The 22,285-nt window shown below is 41.2% G+C and overlaps 1 protein-coding gene across 8 annotated transcripts in view; it reads right to left on the bottom strand.

Moving 5' to 3' along the window:
* pja2 (praja ring finger ubiquitin ligase 2) overlaps window positions 1-18,109 on the bottom strand; it is a 52,448-nt gene extending 34,339 nt beyond the window's left edge. For 2 of the 8 annotated variants that reach the window (XM_078396371.1, XM_078396376.1), the window contains exons 1-3: window positions 18,088-18,105; window positions 15,851-16,162; window positions 6,900-7,174 (exon numbers count right to left, since the gene is read on the bottom strand). In XM_078396371.1, coding sequence (XP_078252497.1) covers window positions 6,900-6,939 — 40 coding nt within the window. In that variant the 5' untranslated portion in view covers window positions 6,940-7,174; window positions 15,851-16,162; window positions 18,088-18,105. Of the gene's footprint in view, window positions 1-6,220; window positions 6,622-6,899; window positions 7,175-15,850; window positions 16,163-18,087 lie in introns of those variants that run through there. The other 6 variants (XM_078396373.1, XM_078396372.1, XM_078396374.1 and 3 more) reach the window with 6 other exon arrangements.
* Window positions 18,110-22,285: the final 4,176 nt, after the last annotated feature.

Genomic DNA, 22,285 nt, shown 5'->3' with positions numbered 1-22,285 from the left:
CTTTCTCTCCCTTAATCATTACCTAATGCACTGCCTCTGGGTTTTTTTAAATCACTAATAGCAACATACAAGAGGTGGAGGTCAAGAGAGAGATGGATCAGCTGAAACAGTTTAACAGATGAAGAGAAGTTGCACATCCATGTCCATCTCATTCAAAGCTGAAATAGTAGAAAACAGTTAGCTGCTGTCAGTAAACATTTTTGATACAAGGTGTTAATAACTGAACAATGAGATGGCTCACTACAGCAATTTGAAGACTGACCTTGTCATGTCTGATTCACATCAACCCCAAGGTGCTAAAGCAAGAGGATGACGACAAAGAGTCACCTCGTCCACACTGTCAGCATCAGGAGTATCGTGCCAGGCTTCCAACAAGAAATCACATTTCTGGATATGGCGAGAGCAGATTACCTTGGCTGCTGAACACTTTTGAATGCTCTTTGTTAACCTCTTGATGATGCTGTGGTTGTGACTGTAGGGTTGGGGACAGGTATTTTCCCCAAAGGATGAATTTTGAGGGATATGTGACAGCTGTGACTTGCCAAAATAAACAAGTTCTGCTATTTCCCAACAATTTACAAGGAAAATGATGTCAGGAATATTTTCCTGCCCATAATAGCCAAAATGGCGGCGCTGCCCAAGCAGCTGCGGCTTACCTGCGCTCCGTTTGTCTTTGTGTTTTTTTGTTATTTTTTGTCTCAATTGTAGTGTTTAGATGTGATGTAGTGTTTTTGTGGTTGTGTACTAGGTGTGGGGGGGGGAGCTGTAAAATTGTCTCTTCCGAACGGAGACCCAACCTTTGTTTTCTGGGTCGTTTCTCCGTTCATGCTGTGGCCTACACCTGGAGCTGGCGCCTCCAGCTGGGACCACCTGGGGTTACGGTTCGCAGAGCCCGCGGACCGGACTTACCACCTGCGGAGCTGGCTGTCTTCGAAGGCTGGGGGAGCGGCTGTGACTCCCCTTCGGAAGCTTCGGCGCGGGCCACGTGGACGTTGGAAACTCGCAGGCCCTGCCCTGGGTGGGGACCGACATCGGGAGCTCCGGCAGCGCCTTCGCCCGCCCCGGTTTGTGGGGTTTGGGTCGGCCTGCCGCGGACCTTTCACCGTCCGGCGCGGCCTGAAATAGGCCGTGGGATTTTCTATGCCTGGAACGTGGCAACTACAACAGCCTGACCGCGGGAGAAGACGGCAGGGGAAGAGAAAAGACATTCTGGCCTTCCATCACAGCGAGGAGGTGACTGGAGGAGACTCACTGTGATGGATGTTTCTTTTTTTGTTTTGTGTTGGTTTGTGGTTGTGTGTGTAATTGCTTATTTTATTGCTCTTATTGTTGGACTGTGGGTGACAAAATCTCGTCCAAAAGACTTGGGTTTTTTTGGATGACAATAAAGGTAATTCTGATTCTGATCAAATTACATACAATTGCAAGAGCATTTAAGCCTTTACATTATATTGATAAAGATCTTCAGTAGGTATACCAAATCATTCAGTGTCCTATAACAATGCAGCCATACGGCAACTATTCATTCAGCTTTCCATCTCACCAAGACTTTACAATGATAATTTACAATAAGACTTAATATTCTCATCATAGTGAAAACATTGACAAATTTGTTATTCAGCATTATCAATTGACTGCCTCTAATATTTTACAACACCTGCTCCGTCTTGGATTCATCTCATCAGGTTCAATTACCATTATAACAAGCACTTCTTCCCAATTACAAACCTTACAAATGTTCAAACAGTCCACTTGTGAACACTCAAATACATTAATGGCTATGTCAGAACACTAGAAGATTTTAAGGATATGCAGTGAGGTCAGAATAGCACAACCTTTTTTTGATTAAATAGGGTAGCACAGAAGCACATCTAGCAGAGTACTGCCTCAAAGCACCAGTTATTTGGGTTCAATCCTGACCTTAGCTGCTGTCTGAGTAAAGTTTGCACATTATCCATGTGACTGTGTGGGTATTCTCTGTGTGTTCTGATTTCCTTCGACATCCAACTTAATGCTGTGGCTTGGTAAGTTTAATTGGCCAGTATTAAGTTGCCCCCTAATGTATAGGTGAGTAACAGAATCTTGTGATGAGAATGTAGAGAAAATAAAAAAAATGGGATTAAAGTAGGATTAGTGCAAATAGGTCAATATAGATTCCTTGGGTTGGAGGCCTATTCCCATGCTGTATTTCAAGTGTTTAATTATCATATGCACCAACAACAGAACAATGAAATTCTTACTTGCAGCAGCGTAAAAGTCCTGTAAACACAAAACATATAGATAACATTTTTAAAAATCAATAAATATTAGTTTAAAAAGCTCCAAGTCCTCAGTGCAACCAAGATAGTTCAAACTTCAAAGTTCAGTAAGTATTTAGAAGTGTCAAAGATGGTTGTTGGGGAAAAATCTGTTCTTGAAACTGGAGGTCAGGGTTCTCAGGCTCCTAGGTCCTCTTCCCGATGGTACGAGTGAAATGAAACCATAGTGGTGTGGCTCTTTGATGTTGCTCAGTTATTTTAAGGTAATGCCTCCGATAGACCCCTACGAAGGTGGGGAAGTTCTGTGACGGACTGGGTGCTCACCACCACTTTTTGTAATCTTCATTCCTGGCCATTTGAGTTGCCAAACCAGGCTGTGATGCAACCAGTCAATATGCTCTCTACCATACATATGCAGCAGTTTGAGAATATCTATCGGCATACCAAACCTCCTCAATCTTCCAAGTGTTGTTGCTAATTCGCACTGTTTGTAGTCTGTTGAGGAGGAAGTTAAGGATCCAGTTGCATAGGGATGCAGGACCCAGATAACAAGCTTGGAGGGGATGATAGTGTTTAATGCCAAGCTGGAGCCAATGAGTAACAGCTTGACTTGAGTGTTCTTATTGTTCAAGTGCTCCAGTGCAGAGTGGAGATCCAGTGAGATTACATCCCCTATTGATCTATTGTGGTGGTAGGCAAATTGTAGTGGGCAAACTTCTTCCTAAGAAAGGAGTTGATATGCGCCACAACCAACTTCGCAATGCACTTCACCACCACAGACATTAGTGCCACTGGTTGGTTGTTTTTTGAGGCATGTTGCCTTACTCTTCACGGGCAGCGGTATTATCGATGTATTTTCAAGCAGGTGGAAATCCAAGACATTAGTAACAAGAGACTGAAGATGTACTCGTCCATATATTTCCTTACGAAGTCTGTACCAATCGTGGGTTATTTGTTCAGGTCCATTGCAGTGTCCGAGTGGACCAACTCCAAACAATTTAGAGATAGTTTAGAGATACAGCATTGAAATAGGCCTTTGGCCCAGCAAGTCCATGCCAACCATCAATCAACCATTCAGACCTGTTCGCTGTTACCCCACTTTACACTCCACTCCCTACATATTAGGGATAATTTTATAGGCCAATTAACCTATAATCCTGAACATCTTTCCGAAACAGAACACCCGGAGGAAACACGCACAGTAACTGGCTCGATCAGCACCCAGGGATGTTCAATTGGTGAGTTGTTTCTCTGCCTCCCCTGACCGGTTCTGTGCAGTCTCATTGTTGGAACTGCATTTTGCAGTCATTTCCTATACAGGAAGAAGTAACAGTCAGGTGGTCTGATTTTCCAAAGTGAGATTGAGGGATAGAGCAATATGCATCTTTGATGGTAGAATACCAACAGTCGAGGCTGTGATTCTCTGGTGCTGCAGGACAAGAGAGTTAGATAGAGCTCTAGGGGCTAGTGGAATCAAGGGATATGGGGAGAAGGCAGGCATGGGTTACTGATTGTGGATGATCAGCCATGATCACAATGAATGGCGGTGCTGGCTCGAAGGGCCGAATTGCTTCCTCCTGCACCTATTTTCTATGTTTCTATGACACTTACTAATGGTAGTTAGGAAGTAACTTCTTCCAGCTGGCCTTGTTTAAGTCCATAGCGACGCTGGGAAAGACACCAGCGTACGCCGTCTTGTGTTTGTTGATCACAGCATACTACTCAAATGCTAGATAACTGTCTACTATGGGCAGGATGTGGACTACGGGCATGATGATGGAGGTGAATTCCTTCAGGAATTAGAAGGGATGGCATTTAACAGCTAGATGTTCCAACTGCGGAGAGGAGTTGGTTAAAACTGCTTTGTCTGAGCAGCATGAAAGTTTACCATGAGGCAGACTCCTCTATCCTCCCCTTTCCCGGATGCTGCCAGTTTGGTCAATGTCATAAGGACATAAGGAATAGGAGTAGAATTAAGCCATTCGGCCCATCAAGTCCCATGCCATTCAATCATGGCTGATCTATCTCTCCCTCCTAACCCCATTCTCCTGCCTTCTCCACATAACCTCTGACACCTACACTAATCAAGAATCGATATCTCTGCCTTAAAAATATTCACTGACAGTCCTCTACAGCCTTCTGTGGCAAAGAATTCCACAGATTCATCACCGTCTAATGAAATTTCATCGCCTTCCTAAAAGAACGTCCTTTAATTCTGAGGCTACGACCTCTAGTTCTAGACTCTCCCACTAATGGAAACATCCTCTCCACATCCACTCTCTCCAAGTCCTTCACTATTCTGTATGTTTCAATGAGGTCCCCCCCTCATTCTTCTAAACTCCAGCGAGTACAGGACAAGTGCCGACAAACGCTCAGCATAGGTTAACCTACTCATTCCTGGGATCATTCTTGTAAACGTCCTCTGGACCCTCTCCAGAGCCAGCACATCCTTCCTCAGATATGGTGCCCAACATTCCTCACTTGTAGTGCAAACCTTGGGGATTGTAACATCTAGTCCTACTAATCAACCAAATGCGGCCTTCCCAGCGCCTTATAGAGCCTCAACATTACATCCCTGTTTTTGTATACAAACCCTCTTGAAATAAATGCTAACATTGAGTTTGCTTTCCTTACTACCAATTCGACTTGCAGATTAACTTTTTGGGAATCCTGCACCAGCACTCCCAAGTCCCTTTGCACCTCCAATTTCTGGATTCTCACCCCATTTAGAAAATAGGCTACGCCTTTATTCCTACTACCAAAATACATGATTCCATACTTTGTTGCACTATATTCCATCTGCCACTTCTCTGCCTACTCTCCCAACCTATCCGGCTTTCTGCAGAATCCCTGCTTTCTTTACACTAATGTGATGAATGAAGAAACCTGTTGGCTGGAGAGGGGGGGTGAGCCATGTCTCAGAGTGTGAAAATATTGGGCTACAAAAAGTCATAATTTCTCCAAACTCAAACTCATGGTAGTATAAGAAAATAACTGCAGATGCTGGTACAAATCGATTTATTCACAAAATGCTGGAGTAACTCAGCAGGTCAGGCAGCATCTCAGGAGAGAAGGAATGGGTGACGTTTAACGTCACCCATTCCTTCTCTCCCGAGATGCTGCCTGACCTGCTGAGTTACTCCAGCATTTTGTGAATAAATCTAAAACTCATGGTCTCATTTGTAACCACAGTGATGTGTACAATTACAAACCCAAAATCGCACTTCAATTGGCAGAATCAGACCCTACAAAATAAATCACGTGCAATGCTGTACTCCAAACAAAGGACTATCTCTACTCTTCTGAATTCTTTCCCAATGAGTTTTGAATGTAAAGTCATTGCTCAAATTGTAAGACATTAAGAATGGCTGGAAATGTTGTTATTTGGCATTCTATATGAAATCATAAAATTGAGATCATCCTCATTTTCAAAAACATCTCATATCATTGACTACTGGATCTGCCTCAGGGATCAAATTGTCATGGAGTCATTGCAGATTTTCTGCACAAGCTCTGCAATATGTCACAACGGTACGCCTTTATACCCTTTGCATTAGTTTACTGTTATTGTAAAAAGAAAATATCAGGCTGATAGGGAATCCCAACAAATGCAGGCCGACACCATAATTCGCTGTTATCACACTCCAGAGTAGCCTCGATAACTCCATTTGGCCTTATGACGTGGCATCCCAGATTCACGTATACAATTAGGCTTATTTGTCCTCTACTTTAAAGGGAGGTGCATCACCCAAGAATACAACTTTTTTTTGCAGCACATGATAGCAGAGTATAAATTGATAGTCATCTTCAGTTAGGTAGTGCAGTTCACTAATTAAAATCATGAGCAGAATCTAATTAGCTAAATTCAATGGAATCAATCAGCATGGTGCACAAATGGACCAACAGGTTTAAATTGAACAAATATTTGTGATAAAGGAAACTAACCAGTAAAATCTACTCACCACCAGCTGTGTTTTGATTGCACTGGTTTTTCCCATTAAGCTTGGAATCCCTACAATGTTGCTTCCCCCGCGTCTGATGATTGGCTTCATTTGTGGTTTAGATGCAATTGTTCTCTCAAAATATCTATGAAGAGTTTACGCCCTTGATGGACCAGCTTCAGACTAAGCATCTGAGATCTTTGAGTTTCAGTGCCTTGGCAAAAACAGTACTTGACAGCTGGAGGATGCAGAAGGATCTTGGAATCTGAAAGGGCAGGTTTTGTTTCCAGTTTCTGCACTGCTAACAATACTTTATGGTACCAGATTACTTGTAGAGATTTTTTAAAGTTTCCAGAACACTCCCAAGGCTGATCAATGGAACAAGGCTGCTCTCCATGATAGCAGCACTAACACCTGCAAAGAAGCATGCTTCAGTACCAGGAATCTGTCTGCACATGGTTAGCAGAACTCAAAAGGACTGGGACAGTGCCCTAATAGAACCTGCCCTCAGCCAGGGTATTTCCTTGGCATTGGCATTGTCTTGCACAGAAGAGAAAACTACTTTCACAGTGCAAGTAAGGTTCTCCTCCTCTCCATAGCTTCAGAAGGAATAATGACACGGATTCCTCCATGTTCCTATTCATCTCATAGAACCAAACTGACAGAACAGACACCGCTCCAAACATTTTAGAATGCCTACCAAAGAGCTTTCCTCCTAAATGCCTCATCATGGATCTCATGCGACCCTCGACTCAGCACTACTGACTGGGCTTGACTGCTGTGAACCTGAAGTAGTAGGTCCAAATCCCTTCCTGCCTGATTACAGCCCACGAGTGCGACAAAACAATTCCCTTCAATCCATTTCCTTGATGTGCCAGTATCTGGACTGGTGCTCTGCAGTATTGGGTGCAGTGGAATGCTCTTCCGCAGCAGGTTACACTGCAGGGCTTCCTTTCTTGTCTCAGCCAAGAAACCCTGAAAAGAAAAGAAGTACATAAGATTCCCTTGCTGCGGTGTTCACCAGGAAATATTAAATCTCAGCACCAAGCTTGACTGATAACTGCAAATGAGAACATATGGTCTACTGTGGCTTTAATTTTCCTGCAAGCTCTGATTTAAAAAATATATATACTTTAGAAGGGACCATTAGTCAGTTGCGTCTGAGAACTGAGGCTGAAAATCCATGATTGGTTGCCATATTCTTGCATAAGACAAGGTAGTGTTCAATAAGATATCAAAGAACAACCAAAAATGAGTCTTGCGCTCAGAGTACTGCAAGGCATTTCACAAACATCTTTAATTGTTGATTCCCTACAATATTTGCATGGGAATGATGTCTGATTAGATGTGCAGAAATGGTTGTGTGTCATGAGAACACTTATGTTGGATTACATGTATATAAAGAATGTGCTGATGCAGACCATTGTTCTGTCAACATAAACTACTGGACTGGAAAGGAAGCACTAATGAGGATGATGGAATCCATTTACCTTTAATTCAATCGCGGTATCTGCCTATTCAAGTGCAACTGAGTGACATGCATCATGGCGATTGTTTCCCCTTATTTAAAGCCAATAATGAAAGCACTTTTCTTTGAGTTTGCTTGAAAACAGGCCATCTCGATTACAGGTGCAATCTTTGCAGATCAAAACAGCTGTAGTACTTGAGCAGGTCTGCAATAAGGTGCAATTAAATCATACCCAGCCTTCCCAGTCTACGTTTGATGCCGGCAGAAATCACCTGACCCCGCATTAGCTCCTCCAGAGGAATTGATCTGTTCTCAAGGTTTGTTCCTTTGATCTGATGAGGCAGTCATGTGTTTCTTTGACAACCTTTGCCTGCAACAGAGAATATTTTCAAGGGGTAGTTGAGTAGAAATGGCATGGTGGCCATCTCAGATGATTGCATGGAATAGAAGCAGACTGAGTGTTTGTTAAAGTGTACAGTTAACATCAAGTCCAGAAGCAAACGAGAAAATTGAGTTCAGACTGTGTGAGTAGGAGAGATAGGTTGAATGGGAGAGACAGAGAATGAAAGGGTGGTATAAAATGAAGATGAGAGGAAGAGCAGTGAAGATAAGGAAAAGGAAGTGAGAGAGGGGCAAAGGATGAGATGCAGATCAAGAGGAGCACATGTGCAGCAGGTGGAAGAGGAAGATGGAGATATAGAGAAAGTAGCAGGGATATGGAAAAAGAGGAGAGTAGAAGGGGTAGCATAATACATGTGAGTGAGCACGAGTAAGAGTGGGTGACTTGAAAGCAAAGGTATCAGGATATGTTTGGAGGTAATGGCAAGAACCATAAACATAAAGTCTTAAATTGCCAGGGCTCACCTTGTCAAATCTTATATAATTTTGCAACACCAGCCAGCAGTGCAGAGAATCTTGCTGAAGGCTGCGTCAGCTTTTGGCCAATATTGCCTGCACATAGCAACTGGCGGACCTTTGAGGCCTTCTTGAATAAAGGACTTTGTACGTGGGTGATAAATTCCATCAGCATCTCACAAGTGGCTCTCACCAAAGCTGGAAACATGGCTTCTGTCATCAGGAACAACTGGATTCCGTGTAGACATTAACGGAAGTTTGTAGAATGTAATACGACACTGAACATCTATCCATAGTCCGTCCATTTCAGGGCACCATGTTTGGGACACATGGCTTCACAGCCATTTGTAATTGCTCAGGTATGTGTTTAATTGCCTCCTTAATGCAGGTAAAAGAGAGCTCTCAGTACCTAGTCTTTCCATCATTTTTGGAACCTTTTATTGCTGTTTATCAACATGAGGACCAAAGTTGTGCCAATAAAAGTCAAAGAAGCCATTATGAGACTGAGAAACAAGAATAAAACTGTTAGAGACATCAGCCAAACCTTAGGCTTACCAAAATAAACAGTTTGGAACATCATTAAGAAGAAAGAGAGCACTGGTGATCTTACTAATCACAAAGGGACTGGCAGGCCAAGGAAGACCTCCACAGCTGATGACAGAAGAATTCTCTCTATAAATAAAGAAAAATCCCCAAACACCTATCCCACAGATCAGAAACACTCTTCAGGAGTTAGTTGTGGATTTGTCAATGACCACTGTCCGCAGAAGACTTTATGAACAGAAATACAGAGGCTACACTGCAAGAGCAAACCACTGGTTAGCCGCAAAAATAGGATGGCCAGGCTACAGTTTGCCACGAAGCACTTAAAAGAGCAGCCACAGTTCTGGAAAAAGGTCTTGTGGACAGATGAGACGAAGATTAACTGATATCAGAGATATGGCAAGAGCAAAGTATGAAGGAGCGAAGGAACTGCCCAAGATCAAAGCATACCACCTCATCAGTGAAACATAGTGGTGGGGTGTTATGGCCTGGATATGTATGGCTGCTGAAGGTACTGGCTCACTTATCTTCATTGATGATACAACTGCTGATGGAAGTAGCATAATGAATTCTGAAGTGTATAGACACATCCTATCTGCTCAAGTTCAAACAAATGCCTCAAAACCCATTGGCCAGCGATTAATTCTACAGCAAGACAATGATCCCAAACATACTGCAAAAGCAACAAAGGAGTTTTTCAAAGCTAAAAAAATATTAATTCTTGAGTGGCCAAGTCAATCACCCAATCTGAACCCAATTGAGCATGCCTTTTATATGCTGAAGAGAAAACTGAAGGGCACTAGCCCGCAAAACAAGCATAAGCTAAAGATGGCTGCAATATAGGCCTGGCAGAGCATCACCAGAGAAGACACCCAGCAACTGGTGATGTCCATGAATCGCAGGTACAACATTTAAAAGTCACTCAAACAGGTACATGTAAAGAAAAGATTTGGAGGAATATGGACCAAATGCAGGCAAATGGGTCCTGCTTTGATGTCGCATCTCCGTCAGCATGAACGAGTTGGGTCAAAGGGCCTGTTTCTGTGCTGTATGATTAATGTTTACATTTTTTTTAAACAGTACCAGGGCTTTACCACCAAAAAATAATGCCCACGAATTTCTCAGCTTTGGGTCTTGTGCAATGACTTCCATTTTCAACATTCAGTTTCTGACCAGCTTCAGTTTGCAGCCACTAATGCCTCTCAAAGAACAACAAAGTTCATGGGACAAGATCCATAAATTGATCAATAAGTCAACACTATATTAAAAACTGTTAATCTCTTCCGGGCAACTGGATATAGGTACAAAATTCAGTGCCTATAATAGTCAGAAGATGGAATGAAAAATAACAAGGACTCAAAATGTATGCAGGCCAAAGTTAAAGATCTTCATGAAAAAATATTAAATATGGCTTAATTAAGGCATGCCACAACTGACATAGGCCAATTCTGCAAACTCCCTCAACTTGCTGCCTTATAACGCTACTGAATAATGTGGATTCTGAAAGTAGTCTCTATAAAGTGATGCACAATGTACAAAAATGAAACCTACATTTTCGATTGCCAATATTATTTACAGAAGATTCAAGAGAACCCAAGGCTGTCCACCAGTGCACATGGCTATTTTACAGTCTGCACTTTTAGACTCTGCAGTCGTACAGCACAGAAATAGGCCTTTCTATGCCGACCAAGATGCCCCAACGAAGCTAGTCTCATCCTTTCCTATCCATGTAGCTGTCCAAATCTTTTAAATGTTGTTAAAAAATTTAAAATAATTTTTTTTTTTTAAATGTTGTTAGCATACCTGCCGCAACTACTTCCTCTGGCAGCTCATTCCATATACCCATCATCCTGTGAGAGAAAAAAAGCCCTTCAGGTTCCTATTCAGTCTTTCCCATGTCATCTTAAACCTATGCTCTCACTGTGCCCTTATACATTTCATCACTGTCATCTTCACTTGCTGAAAGGCAAGTCCCTTGGAAAATAATTTTCAGAAACTGATTTCCAAGGATAGGGAAAGTCGTCCGCATTTTCCTGGGTCTCAGCATGGGCTTTAGTTTTCAGTGAGCAGTGCTATATGGTAGGGACAATGAGGTGAAGGTAATTTGTTTATTAAGGATAATTATGTACAATCTATTCCCGTGTACACTTCAATTAATAAGTTAACCAAGACTTGGAGCATAGTCTCTGAATCAGCAAGCGTCACAAGTATGCCACAGATGACGAAGGTTGGTTTTCCATTAGAGCTTGTATGGACAATAGACAATAGGCGCAGGAGTAGGCCATTCGGCCCTTTGAGCCAGCACCGCCATTCAATGTGATCATGGCTGATCATTCACAATCAGTACCCCGTTCCTGCCCTCTCCCCATACTCCGCTATCATTCATAGGTTAAGCGAATCCACTCCCGAGGATATTTGGTGGAAGGTATAAAGCTGCTATGAGATAAACGATGAAGAAATGATACAACATTGCTTCACCACAGTCTACAATGGAATTGGATCTGTAATGGATTTGTTCAGAGTAATGGCTTGCATACCTATTATTGAGCAGAAGATGATAGAAATTTCTGAACGCAGCCAAATTTAAGATTTCTTCATAGCCCCTTTCAATCAACAGGGTCAAAGGCTCCACCCTTGGGGCTTGCTCCCCAGCATCATAGTTCTAATATCAAAAATGTCCACATATGGTGGTCGATGCTGATTGCAGCACTTTTTTTTTAGTTGTTGCAGTATCTATCATCCATCCATGCAGTATAGATGGAATCTATACCGATTAGATCAGTATAGATCAGACAATAAGATCAGACAATATTATACATAAATACAATCAAGTCAAACTGAAGTACTAAGGATAGTGCAAAGTGGAAAATACAGTGTGCAGAAAATATTTCACAGCAGAATATAGCACATCAGCTCCATTGATAAAATCCAATATTTGGAATAAGGTAGAGTTGAATCAGAAGTACCACATCATAAGGAAGGACCATTCAGAAGCCTGATAACAGAAGGTAAGTTGTTCCCAAGTCTGGTGGTACACACTTTCAGGGGAGCAGCTTTTTAAGCACAAACAGCTCGCTGTACCATAATCAGATCAATCCTTTCTGAAAATCATGAACCAGCTGTGAATCGTACCTTAATTCACAGCCAATATCATCTCTGCAAATTCCTCCAAATCTAGTGGGAAGATAAACAAACCAGTTGTAGCATCATCCAAAGGAGACACCAAAAAAACTGCAGGTGATGCAAATCTAACTTAAAAATGGACAGCTTCTAGAATCTTTGTCAGAATGGTTTCATTTGTCAGAAACATTAACTATTTCTTTGCACAAATGCTGACTGACCTGCTGATGTTTCTACCTGATGCCTTTAGAATCCTCCCCCAGGCTACTTTCCTGCAAATCAAGGCTCCAGCCACAGTCAGCTATTAGGCAAACAACATTATTCACATGCCTGATACCAAATTCCTGCAAGAGGTATGTGACTCAGACTCCCTGACATGGGGTCAACCAGGAGGACAGAAGTAAACAATTCAAGGATGTTTGTAAAGCCTTGATAAAAAATGTAAAATCCTCATAGGCATGGGGATCCAAGCCTGTCACTGATCCAAATGGATGAGGAGCAGCAGAATAGCACAGGGAACCAAGTGTCTTTTTGTTGGAAGCCCAGTGAAAATAACAGAATGAGCACACTAGTCTATCCTACCCCCCTGCCTGTACCGTTGACCAACTCTTACCCCCACCTACAGCACAATCCGAAACTCATCAGCCACTGAGGGACTGCCCAGGAAGAAGACAAGAACCAGGATTTTTAGGTGAATACTCACAGAGCAAAGAGAATATGCTAATACATTTTGAATAAATGATTTAAAAAAACAAACTGGCAAATTTTGCATGATTTCCAAATGGCTAATGTCCACATAGGCAAATATCAGCAAGCTCGAACCAAGCCCAAGTGGTTCAAATTACAATAGACTCCAAAATGCTGGAGTAACTCAGCGGTACAAGCAGTATTTCTGGATAGAAGGAATGGGTGACGTTTCGGGTCCCTTCTATCCACAGATACTGCCTGTTCCGCAGAGTTACTCCGGTGTTTAGTGTCTAGCATTGGTGTAAACCAGCATCTGCAGTTTCTTCCTACACATTTGGTTTAAATAACATGTGAGGAACACCATGGTTTGCATTTGAAGTTATAATGACGAGTCACAATTCTGACTCAAACAAATTCTATTAACATTAACAAATTCACTAATTACCTGCAATTCATATCATCTTAAGTGTATTAAATACATTAATACCAACAGATTCTATGTAATATTCCAAATATAGCAATATAACCTCAGTATTTAAAAGCAATTTATATTTTTGGCAATGACCATCAAATGCTACCAAAAACCTCCAACTGTTCCGACATGTTTATTGAACCATTCATAATTACTCCACATTCTTCTGTATAATTTAATGCTAATTCTACATTGCCAATACTTTTCACATCTTACGCACCACCTTGCGAAAATGTTTAATCCATGCAACCGAGAAGGATCAGAAATACATTTTGCAATAAAATGGCAACAGGTTTCAGTTTAACAACTTAATCATTCAGCTAACAGGCGATTTATTTTACACATTGTCTATAAATGATAAAGATAATTGTTTCCTCTGTTTCCGATATTTAGAGCACAAGTACAGCAATGTTGTAGAATAATAACCATGATGGTGAAATAATAACACTACTTTGCATACCAAGAATTTCATCTGGACATGAATTACAAGAGACAAAATAGCATAGAATCAAATTTGCCTTAATGCTATTTATTTCCAAATATTCAAGATTTGTTTAATACTTTTCTTCCAAAATGAAGAAGACATGTCAGGACTGGGAATTTTTCATTATCTGTATTACATCAACTAAACACCAATCTTCTTGACACTCATATAATTCCAACCTTTATTGTATTACTTATTTCAAGAGTGTCCAGAGTATTTAATTGTCATACACACTGTGAACAGAACAATCAAATTACTACTTGCTGCTGCTTTACAAACGCATTAACCCAACATTACAACAATATAATAATACATAAAATAATCAGTTAATTTCAACTTAACACTGGCACATAAGTAATAGATGTTGTTGAATTTGAATCATCACAGCCAGGCAAAAAAAGTATAGATTATTTCCTTTATTTCCTATGTGTACAACTTGGAGATTCATTTTATTTTTCTGTAAAAAGCACCAATAAACAAAAGAAATGGACATTCCCTACTTCACAAAATGTAAAAGCTGTGTCTACACAAAAATATTAGCGGCTGTGTTTCTCCTGGCTGGAGTATCTACAATTAGGGATTAGAGTCTCAAATAAAAGGTCAGCCATTCAGGACCAAGATGAAATTATATATTTTTCACCAATAGGATAGTACATCTTTGCATTTTCTATCCAAGATAACTGTGGAGGCTCAGTCGCTGAATGCATGAAAGAGATTTGTTTTGCTGTTAAAAATATTTAGGTTAGGTTTGTGTAGGAAAATAGAGTTAAGGTAAAAAATCTAATAGAATGGTCGGGCAGCCACAAAGGGATGAGTAGCCTCCTCCTTCTACTTCTTATGTTCTTGGGTTCAAAGCAAAAAACATTCATAAAAACATTAACCTTACACAATTTAAATGTAGATCAAAATTATCAGAAAATGCTGGAGACACTTGGCAGGACAAATCACATCTGTGAGAAGAGAAACAGAGTTCTGTTTCACTTCCCATAGCTGCAGCCTGACTGGCTGAGTTTATCCAGCATTTTCTATTTTAGGTTTCTAGCATCTGTTGTTTCTTTTTATTTTTATCTAAATGGAACTCTTTCTCCTTGAATGTTTTCCTCACAAAAAGACAATCATATTAGGTACAAGCATGACATGTTACAATTGAAGGAGCTATTGCAGTCATGTTGGGCCTCCACGAGTGCAGTCTCCTATAAAGGCTATATGGTATTTCTCTTAAATCTATCCCATTAAAACCACAGAGTAGAAATCGAACTGCAATACTGCCCTTGGAAAGGAACAGGTGTACAATTAAGTAAATTTGGCAGTAGACATAAATGTCGCACCCCATCACAACAAAACATCCCTAAACCGTTTAAATTAAATTATTGAAACTTATTCTCTATTAAGTTGATCGACAGGACAGTCAACCTGCACACACCAAATTATCTCCCCAAGGTATAGCTTACTTTAAAAACTTAATTAACCTCTTAAATACATTTCTTACATTAAATCCGAATTAAATACATTGAGGGGACGCACAAATAGATAGGAATCAAAAGATTCAAAATGCAATAGCCAGAGCAGTGTTCCATCATTCTCTTCATGCGAAATCAAAACAAAGCCAGACATTGCAGGCAAGTTACCACCTGACTTCAAGATTTGTTTTCAAGGACCGAGGCAATGTAACACGAATTTACAATATTTTTGCACATTAACTTTGGCAACAGATCATCATGGCGGCCTTGTTTTATGTTTGTACAATGCCAAGATACCCTTAACGTGCCCCTAACCAGAGTAACCAAAAAGAAAATGAATGTCAACAGAAAAGTTCCCAAAAGCCCGTCAGTTTCCATTTGCCTTTTCGATAATATCCCTATCAACATATCCGGTTCATGGAAAACTCATTTTGATGGAAATCGTGATTGAGACTCGGTGACCATGATCAAATTCAATAACTATCCCAGTATTGCACAAATCTTCATAAAAACACAACTCGGCGCTGGTCGCAAGCTACTCGTGTTCATCTAAAATACCTACAGAAATAGAAGTCGATATTTTTCCGCGGCCCGGGCTTTAGATTGTGCGACACATTCTCTAGGCCCGGACACCGACAGGGTTCCAGAGGCTGAGAGGAGACTGGGGATAAGTCAGATCTCTCGAATCCCAGGCCTGTTACAGTGGCTCATTGTGTAGTTGTTGCGGCTGATTTGGCGATCCTGGAGCAGGCATTCAGCTGTAGTCACAGCGGACAGCCAGTTACTCCCCCTGTCTTGTCCTGTCCTGCCCCCTCTTCACGCACCTCCCGGCAGCGTCACTCCCTCAGCGGGGAAAAAAAACACCGCGCCAGCCCTGCAATAAATAAAACGTCACTGAGGAGGCGCCAGCCAATCAGCGCTTGCACTGCAACCGACACAGAGAGGGTGAAGTAGATGATGATGATGAAATTAATTGGCTGGTGGAGTGAAATCGTTTGGATGCAAAAGGAGGAGGTGGGAAATGGGACACACATGGCCTGAGCAATAAACTAATCTGAAGAAGGGTCGAGACCCAAAACATCACCCATTCCTTCTCTCCAGAGATGCTGTCTGTCCCTCTGAGTTACTCCAGCTTTTTGTGTCTATCTTCGGTTTAAACCAGCATCCGCAGTTCCTTCCTACACAAACTAGTCATAGAATTAGGGCAGGGGGATAACTAATACAGTATAGGGACAGGTCTGAAGAAGGGTTCCGACCCAAAACGTCACCCATCATTTTTCTCCAGAGTTGCTGCCTAACCCGCTGAGTTACTCCAGTACTTTGTGTTTTACCAGGGAAAGGTAAATATAGATTTCAGGAGAAAGTGTCACACACGAGAAGAAAATAGGTTTTTTAAAAATGGGAGGAGGATGGTAGAAGAGAAATGAGAGATGGAGAAAACAAAGATGCAGGGGGAAAAAATTGAAGAATAAACGAGAAGTGGGGCACGAAAGGGAAAGAGGGATCAAGAAGAGAAAGCAACGCAGACAACTATGAGAGGATGTAATCATGAAAAATGATAAGAAGAGATAAACAAAAAGTAGCGAAATGGTGAAATCGAGGCAATGACATGTAGAAAAAGGCCACGGTTGAGACATGATAAACGGAAAATAGAAAGGTACAGAGGCATTTGGAAAAAACATGTGGAGACATAAAATGGAAGAGAGAATGAGGATTGAAATGAAGAGGAAAAGGGAAAGGAGAGAAAAAAAGAATCCGAATGGGGAAATACATCAGAAAAAGTTCAGATGTAGGTGAGATAAAAAGACAACGAAAATCGAGTGGAAAAACTAAATGGAAAACGGCAGAACATGGCGGGCATGTAATAAAATTTGTATTTCCAGAGAATCATAAAGCACAAAAAAGTATTTTGATGTATAAAATATGTCCCTGTGCTGACAAAACAATTATGTCAGCCCCACCCACTCCTTTGCATTTTCCTACAATGAAAATTGGGAAATCAAAGTTGTTATCCAATTCCCTTTTAAAAGCTATCATTGAAACTATTTGTAAGAAAATACCTGCAGATGCTGAAATCTGACATTGAGGCATATAAACGAAACAGAAGAAAACTTAAATGGAATCAGGAATCCATGAACTATCTTAGGCAAGCAGGATTAAAGAGAATCCCAGGATATTTTATACAGATATTATAAACTAGAGGGAGTTAAGGAGAAGGTAGGACCAAGAAGGGAATTTATACCTGGAGCCATAGGAGGTGGATTAGATGCTAAATGAGTAATTCACATTTGTGTTCATCAAGAAAGATATGGAAGTCGGTGCAATCAAGGAGGGGCATGTTAACGATGTGCAATGTCATGCTGATATAAAGAAGGATCTCTTGAAAATATTATGGTGGATAGGTGCTTATCACCTATACCAGGTTGCTGAAAGAGGCAAGAGAAGAGAATGCTGGTCCTTGTGAGAAACTTTTGAATCCTCTTAAGCCATAGACAAGGTTCCAGAGAACTGGAAAATAGATCATTTTATTTCTCTGTTTAAAAAGGACAATAGAGACAGAGAGTTAGTAGATTGGATTCAAACCTGATACTTGTTTCACAACATGGAAACCCGGCTTGGGTTTCAGTCCCTTATTTCATTACTGCGGTAGTCCAAACATGGACAAAATATCTCGTTTCCAAAGGTGAAGTGAGGATGTGCCTTTGATATCATGGCAGCATTTGATCGAATATGGCATCAAGGAGTCCCTGCTAAACAGGAGTCAATGGAAATCAGAAGATAAACTGGTTGGAATCATACCTGGCACAGAAAGGTGACTGTGGTGGTTGGAGGTCAATTATCTCTGCCACGGTCATGCCTCTTTCAATCCCTCTCAATTCCACAAAGTTGTGTATCATTAATAAACTTGGAAATATGACATTTGGTCCCCAGCCAGAATACTGATGTAGATTGTAAATAACGAGGGCACATGTCCAGATCCTAGTCGTACCGCACTTGCCACAGATTGTCAATCAGAGGATTCGTATTTGCATTCTTTGCTTTCAGTCTGTTAAACAATTCTCAATGAATGCTCAATGTTACCTCCAATTTCATGTGGTATGTGTAGTTGATCTTATTGAATGGTTTGCAAAACTTGAAATACCCACAGATTCCCTGCTTTCAATTCTGTGCCATATCCACAAAGAATTCCAACAGATCAGGCAAGCATAACCTTCAACTTACAGACGCATGCCAATTCTGCTAATTGTTATTTTCTAGGTGAGCTGTTACTGCATATTTCATAAGGTCACGTGGTTTCCTTAGCATAATCTCAGTGTGGTTGTGCCCTTCTTCATTTCCTAAATAGTGGAGTTCCATTCACTACCCTTCATTTTGCAGGAAGCATTCCAGAATCTATATTATTTTGAACAATGATAACTAATGCATCATCTATCTCTGAGCCACGTCTTTCAAAACTGTGAGGCATAGACCAATGGATCTTTGAGATTTATTGTCTTTCAGTTACACAAACTTATCCTGTACTTTCTATTTACAAATATCAATTTCCTTCAGTTGCTTATTCTTGCTCTCGTTAATCGCAATGTGACAATGACAAGAAAACCTACATGTTGCTATAAATGCCTGTGGGACAAATATTGACCAGACCATCCTGATTTTTTTCTAGCCGCATAGATTTCACCCTGGTCAAACATATCATCAAAATGATAGCATCCTTTCAATTCAGCATAAAAGGATAATCTCTAGTTATATCGGGATTTAAACCTTCATTCCTCTGATTCAGATGCCAGACAGCTAGCACAACTAACACTAAAGTGGACTTGTGTGCTACTTCTTGAAGTTAGTTGTGAAAATCTGAGAAAAGTTTGCAGCTACCTTTTGAAGATGGACTGCATTGTTTATATTAGATGTTTACACAGAGCTATGAACCTAAACGTTCACTGAACAAAGGTCCTCTCCGAGCCTGTCCCCGCTATACACCATAAATTCTGACAATACAGATCCATGACAAAAAATGGGAAAAAGGAAAAAAAAAGAACAAAAGATATACAACCCTCTTCATGAAGAATTTTCTTATCTCAATGCGAGATTTATTCATTGTTAGCCAATTGATATCAAATTAGCTGAAATAAGCCATTTGCTGTTACTGAATTCTCATCAACAATATTTTGCCCTTTGGATGTTGTTTGTAAGGTCCAACTTTCAGATATCCTGCTTGTTTATATTTGCTGTTTGAATCAGCTAATCAATGCTGACTTGGCTCCATTTAGTGCCCGAGCCAGATATTCTAAAAAGGTGGAATTCGACCTGTGCCTTTAAACAATGTGGCAGTTTCAGAACAAAAGTATACCAAGGAGTGATTGAATTGAAATGTATAAAATTAGGAGTGGGTGAACAGAAAAGGATCACTTCCCTTAGAAAATATAACAAGACAAAGGACAAAAGAAAATATAACAAGACAAAAGGACTGTAGGGATTTTTAAGAAATAAAACAATGAAATAACTTTATGAATGATAAAGGCAATGGAAGCAGAAAACTGAGGTAATGCTGAGACTGTATAAAGGCACTGGTCAGCCTGCATTTGGAATATTGTGTGCAATTGTGGGCACCACATCTGAGGAAGGATGTGCTGGCTCTGGAGAGGGTTCAGAGAAGGTTTACTAGAATGATCCCTGGAATGAGTAGGTTAACATATGATAAGCATTTGACAGTTCAGGGCCTGTACTAGCTGGAGTTTAGAAGAATGAGGGGGAACCTCATTGAAAGATCTAGAATAGTGAAAGACTTGGATAGAGTGGATGAGGAGAGGATGTTTCCACTAGTGGGAGAATCAAGGTCTAGAGATCATAGCCTCAGAATTAAAGGATGTTCTTTTAGGGAGGAGATGAGGAGGAATTCCTTTAGTCAGAAGGTGGTGAATTTGTGGAATTCTTTGCCACAGAAGGCTGTGGTGGCCAAGTCAGTGGATTATATTTAAGGCAGAGATAGATAGATTCTGGATTAGTACAGGAGTCACAGGTTATGGGGAGAAGGCAGGGGAATAGGGTTAGGAGGGAAAGACAGATCAACCATGATTGAATAGCAGAGTAAACTTGATTGGTCAAAAGGTCTAATTCTACTCCTATCACTTATGATCATATGATCTTATGACCCTCGGGGCAATTTACAATTTTACCGAAGCCTATTACCTACAAATTTGTACATTTTTGGAGTGTAGATGGAAAACGAAGTACCCGGAGAAAACCCAAATGGTCACAGGAAGAACATACAAGCTCCATACAGACAGCACCCATAGTCAGGTTCGAACCCGGGTTCCTGGTGCTGTAAGGCAGTAATTCTACCACTGCACCACTGTACTGCCTATGCTTTCGTGCCAGGATAAAGTTTTCAAGAGCTGCAAATGAGCAGCTGGGACACGGGATTAGCCCAAATCACCTTTTTTTATGCCAATGAGGACTGTGCTAAATAACATATTTTTCTGCTGTTAATTTCTATGTTCTATAATATATTTCTGATTCCCAAATGTCCACAATTTTTTAACCTTTATACATTCTGTTTACAAATATGAGTAATCCAGTTTTTGCACGTTAAGTAATGAGTTGCTTATCAAAAACCCAATTTTCCCATTATATATATGTGTTTATATATATATATATATATGTATATGAATGTGTGTCTATATTATACATGCATGTGTATATATATATATATATATATATATATATATTTGTCAGTCAGAGTTTTGGATTTATTTAAAGGAGGAGGAAAACAGGTGCCAATCCCTTACGGAAGTATGATTGGATTCACACTGAAATTGATAGATATATAATAAAACTAGACGGGTGTGGACCCGTTGGGTCCAAATCTCTCCTGCAGGTGCAGCAACCCCCGTTGGGTGCAAACCTCTCCTGTGGGTCCGGAAACCCTCCCCCAACTGATCCAAAACTCTCCTGTGGGCCGTGTGGGCCGTGTGGGCCGTGCAAACCTCTCCTGCGGGCGCGGCAAACCCCGTTGGGTGCAAGCCTCTCCTGCGGACCCGGCAACCCTCCCCCAACTGACGATCCGTGGACCTGTTGCCGGCCGGGGAGTGTCCCCCGGGGCCGTGGGCGAGCAAGGGGGGGATAGGGAAGGGGAGAGGTAAATTAGACCAAGGCACTTAAAGTTTTAAATCTGTAAAACAGTTCATTTTAAAACACACTAAAATGGCTAACCTCTACCATCGCCGAGGCCAGGTTCCAAATCTCGAACACTTCCTCATACCTACCTCTTGACCATGACCCCACAGATGAAAACCAGGCCATCATCTCTCAGACTGTTTCTCATCACTTCTGGCAATCTCACTTCCACAGCCTTCAACCTTATTGTTCCCTAATGTTACACTGCCCGCTTCTATCTCCTTTCCAAAATCCACAAATAGGATTGCCCTGGCAGACCCATTGATTCTTCCTGCACCTGCCCCATAGAGCTCAACTCCAAATAACTGGATTCCATCCTATTCCCTCTTGTCCAGTCCCTTCTGACCTATATCTGGGACACCTCACACACCCTTCAACTCTTCAATAATTTCCAATTGCTAGACCCCCATGCTTCATCTTTACCACGGTAGTTCAGTTCTTTTACACCACCAACCCCCACCAGGAAGGTCTCAAAGCCCTCCGGTTCTTCCTTGAAAAGAGACTCAATCAATTTCCCTCTATTAACACTCTCCTCCACCTGACGGAACTTGTCCTCATCTTCAACAACTTCTCTTTTGACTCCACTCACTTTCATCGAGTTAAAGTTGTAGCCATAAGCGCTCACATGGGCCCCACCTATGTCTGCCTTATTCCTTATTGTTGGTTACATCAACCAATCCTTGTTTCAAACATACACTGGCACCATCCCTCAACTCTTTCTCTGCTACGTCGACAACTGCATCAGGACTCCTTCCTGCACCCCTGCAGAACTCATTGGTTTCATTAACTTTACCACTAATGTCCACAGTGCCCTCAAATTCAC

Source organism: Rhinoraja longicauda, chromosome 3 (assembly GCF_053455715.1).
Source record: "Rhinoraja longicauda isolate Sanriku21f chromosome 3, sRhiLon1.1, whole genome shotgun sequence".
Taxonomy (NCBI): domain Eukaryota; kingdom Metazoa; phylum Chordata; class Chondrichthyes; order Rajiformes; family Arhynchobatidae; genus Rhinoraja; species Rhinoraja longicauda.
Note: the sequence above shows the minus strand (reverse complement) of the source record. Positions and strands in the feature narration are given on the sequence as shown.